A 4,602-nucleotide genomic window follows, 5' to 3' on the forward strand; every position below is an offset into this window, starting at 1 on the left:
TATGTATATATATATATATATATATACATATATATGCGCAGAGGTCCACACCACATACATATATATGCATATATAATATATATGTGTATATATATATATATTTGTGTGTGTGTATATGGATCTATACGTGTGTGTGTGTGTAATTGAATATATATATATATATATATATGCCTTTGTGTGTGTGTTTTTGTGTTTTTTGTATTTATATTTTTAATCGAAGTGAAATATATCTATGTACATGCAATGGCTACATGTTCATATCTACTGACATAGCGTTTAGTAACAGATGATCATTAATAATAGGAATTTGTTATTTATTATGCATATTTGCATGCATTTCTTTATAATGTATACATATACATGGGTAATATATATATATATATATATATATATATATATATATATATACATACACACGCGCAATATGTATATATGAATGTGTGTGCATTTGTATGAGTTTATTTGGGAGTGAGACAGTTGAAACCAAATCTTAAACTAAGACAAAGAAAAAACTAGTCTTAATTCAATTATGAAATTAACTTCAAAATTGTCATTAAGACATCCTGTAAGATTGCTAATAATGTTGTTGTTTGTTGTAGCAGCAGCAGCAATACTAGTAGTAGTAGCAGTAGTAATAGTAAGAATAGTTGTTGTATGTATGGTGCTGGTATGTAATAGTGGTAGTGGTAGTAATAGTAGTAGTAGTTTGCATTATTTATAATTTCCCTACATTGCCCCATTATAGATTGAGTCAGAAACATGTAAGAAAACATGATCTTTCTGTTGTGACTTCTCTTCAACACTTATATGTTTGGTCTTGTACTATTTGTGCAATTGGTGTTCTTATAGTGTATTATGCTGACCGTCATTACAGATAGGAAGTTTCTCTTTAAGACCTAATGTTCTATCAATGTATGTGTATGTTCATGTTTGTTTATGTCTCAGTCACAGTGTTAATCTGATATTACTAACCGTATATAATGATTATTTTTCATATCTTTTACTGTTCATTTGATGCCTATTAACTTCCTTTCCATTTCACTTGCCTATTGTATATTCTCTTTCTCTAGACCTTAACATTCTTGTCCTGAGTAACCAACCAAATATTTGGCAGAATTTTTACTTGATGATATTTTTATTACAAGAATAATATTCTACGTTTATGGTTTAATCAATCCAGTGAAGCAAATCAACTCTAGATTTTTTTCCTAATCTGTTTTGTTATGTATGTATTAAGAGGAGAAAAATGTTTACGTAGCTTCAGTTGCCAGTATCTTTATGGAATGAAGACTCACCCAGCCTTATTTATTTGAAATGGTTTCTTAATCCTATGACTAAAGTTAATAAACAAAAAATTAACTTTCATTCTATTAATCTGTTAGTTTAAAACACTTTGGATGTTTTTAAAAATTTATTTTGGTATAGTTTTTTTGGGCTGTCCGCAGCTAGTTGTGTTGCCTTGGCAATACCCCAGCCGAATTTCGTTTGACTCGCGACATATCTGTTGTTGTCGCTGTCCTTTGAGTGCCCTTCCTGATAAAAGGACACCGTGTTCGGCCTCCACGGGCCATAGCAGGCGTAACAAACGTGAGTGTTGTTTGAGTTGAAGAAATTTGATAAGGTGCCTGACGGCTAGTCAGACGTTACTGTTGTCGTCGCTAATGGGGTTGGCGTGCCGAAAAAGTGGCTTGTTCCGGTAATGGTTCCACAGTTGAAGAACAAGCTCGGATACCAGCACGTCATTGGCGTTTTTGCCTACAAGTCTCAAAACAAATATCCCATCATGCCTTAAGTATTGATCCGCGAATTTCACCGCCATTTTTTTATCCAGTTCTGTCTTGTAACATTCGTTCACTCTCAGGAACTTTTTCAGATATCTAATACGGTGTTGGCGGAATACCATTGCATAAAACCATATCAGAAAATTGCCGGCACTAAAGGTTGAAACAAACACTAACCAGAACCAAATGAAAATAAAAATCTTCTCATTGAATAGGTTGATGGGTAGCACACACTGTACAGTGTATTTATGAACATTTTGCATCTGGCGAATTTCAAAGTCACACATCGTCACACGTGGGAATCTAGGAGACTCCGTCCAGTCATCTCCATTGGCTAAGTGACTCAGGACTTCAAATCCGTACAGATTATAGTTTGTGCCTAAAAATTCATTCAAAATGAAAAGCTGGCCTACAGCATTTCCCATGTAAAAAATCTTGATAACCATGTAGATAATAAAGAGGTAATTTCCATAGCGTTTCCCCCACACAATGCAACAGTATTTCGATAGAGTCTGGCGCATTCGTATGAGGCAGCCCGATCGATATTCCCTGGCGTTTTCAAGCCAGCGGTCCATATATCGGACTATATGTTTGATAGTTCTCTCTCGATCTTCAGGAGCCACAAATTGGGTGTCGGCTGCTAACGTAACAATCTTATCCAGGTTTACGCCTCCGGAAGCACCAAGGATCCTCCACAATATACAAGGAACTTTAAATAACAAGGCTTGGAAGAGAAGGATCATGGGAACCCATTGATAATATCCGATCTCCTTTTGCTGTTTTCCCTCCCGGTGCAAAGGTATTCGCTCCTCAAAAGGAACGTAGTACGTGTTTGATATCCAACACACGTTATTGGCATAATCCCTGTGTCCGGAAGTAAACTGTGCAGGACACCAGCAGTGAATCGGTTCCCCAACATACTGCTTGGTGCTCACAACAATTGTGAAAATAATAAATATTATTGTCGTGTAAAGGTGATTTAACCGGTCGATCCAGTCATCGTCGTAGCGCCCTTTCAAGCGAGCATAAGTTGCAAAACTTCCCAACACACTGTCCAGCCTGAAAAAGAAAAAAAAAAAGATATTAAATTTCTATCTCTTACTGGATTTCCACATATATTACACAATTTAAAAGATATTGAATTACATTTCATTTTACATAATAATTTTATCCAAAATATCACTATCTTTTAAAATAAAATTGATACATTAAAGATGTAGACTTATTTCTTCATTACAATTATTGTTCGTAAAAAATCACATGCAAGCACATTTAAACAAAATACGTACATAATATCAGTTGAGAAATATATACATAAATATATTAATCAAAATATACAGTATTAGAGATCCATTACAGGCGATCAGTTTCGCACCAGATATTAAATAACTGAACAGGTATGTATCTAATACACGTCCTCTTCAGAGGCGGCAAGTATGGAAAAAATCCCACGACTCTTGTAGTATTTGATAACCGCTCGGTTATCCAATAACCCGTGCGAAATCGATTGGTAAGCTCGGCTGTAATGAATCTATAATACTATACACTTTGACTAATATACCAACTCACTTGCCAAATATAAGAGTGCCAGAGTGCCTATATTGTCTGATTTATGGATTCTTAGACAACAAATATATATATATATATATATATATATAATTTCACGTGTCTATTAAACAGAATGTAATGGGTATGTATGATATTGAAATTATATTAGGATTAGCATTAAATTCCATTAAAATTTTAACAGAACAACAAATTCAGATGACGAAATTTTTTGAATATATAGAGATTGAAAGCAAATTTGGGAAGGCGAACTCAGCGAGTCTTTGCTCGTTTCTACCATAAAAATACATTCAGGTTCACTCTCACAATATCTACTCAGACTCAAGTACTCATACTCACGATTTCCATATGTGTAAGTCTAAATATGCCAACATTCATTCATGCACGAGTGGATCTGATGGTATGTATTCATGACATGTTAACAAATATTTAAAACAATAATTTGAATTATGCAATAGAAGTAGCTCTAGAGTCAAACTTTATCTATATGACATATTTAATGTATTTGTGGCGTTGAAGAGTCAGAAGCTAGAGTATTCGTGCGAGAGAAAAATCTCTTTATAGGCATAGTTAATAAAGCAAAATATTCTTCAGAGTTAGTCGAAACGAAATCGTCGAAAAAAAAAAAATCTCTTTATAGACATTGTTAAGACAACAAAATATTCTTCAGAGCTAGTCAAAACGAAACCGTCCAGGAAGTGATTGCAAGAACGACAGATGTGCACTTCGCCATTTTTAAGGTTTGTCAATATCACGTTGTCGCGTCACTGAAGGTTAGATTAATTTATATGCATGGATTTTGTGAAGGATGGTGTAGACAAAATAATATGGTTTATTTGAGAAGATGGAGTTTTTCTTAAAATATCTAGAAATATAGTAAGGTGTAAAACAAATAAAAATGTCTGCTATTAAAAGTATTTCGTTATCGGTGTATATTAAAAGGTTTATAAATTTCATGTTTGAATGAAGAGAATTTTCTCGACTGTCTTTTTTCTTGGCAAAAGAATTTCGTTATTTCTGCAGTGCACGAGTTATGCTAATATAACTTATACGCCACATAAGTTATATAGCTTTTCTTATATTTCCATTTTATGACTTAGGTCTCGAGATGATAATCCATTTTATATAATATTACTGATTTTCGTTTTTCAGCTTCTAAATGCAGATAATGAGGTGAATTTACATCTATTCGTATTTCTGAATGTAAGCAGGTGTTGGGTACGCACACACGTTATATATATATATATATATATAT

At 33.6% G+C, this 4,602-nt stretch overlaps 1 protein-coding gene across 9 annotated transcripts in view; it reads right to left on the minus strand.

Moving 5' to 3' along the window:
• Positions 1-35: 35 nt before the first annotated feature.
• Positions 36-4,602, minus strand: part of LOC106867486 (innexin unc-9) — a 371,622-nt gene continuing 367,055 nt past the window's right edge. For all 9 annotated transcript variants that reach the window (XM_052978613.1, XM_052978616.1, XM_052978617.1 and 6 more), the window contains exon 2: positions 36-2,840. In XM_052978613.1, coding sequence (XP_052834573.1) covers positions 1,637-2,840 — 1,204 coding nt within the window. In that variant the 3' untranslated portion in view covers positions 36-1,636. The remainder of the gene's footprint in view (positions 2,841-4,602) is intronic.

This window comes from Octopus bimaculoides, chromosome 2, assembly GCF_001194135.2.
Source record: "Octopus bimaculoides isolate UCB-OBI-ISO-001 chromosome 2, ASM119413v2, whole genome shotgun sequence".
Classification (NCBI taxonomy): domain Eukaryota; kingdom Metazoa; phylum Mollusca; class Cephalopoda; order Octopoda; family Octopodidae; genus Octopus; species Octopus bimaculoides.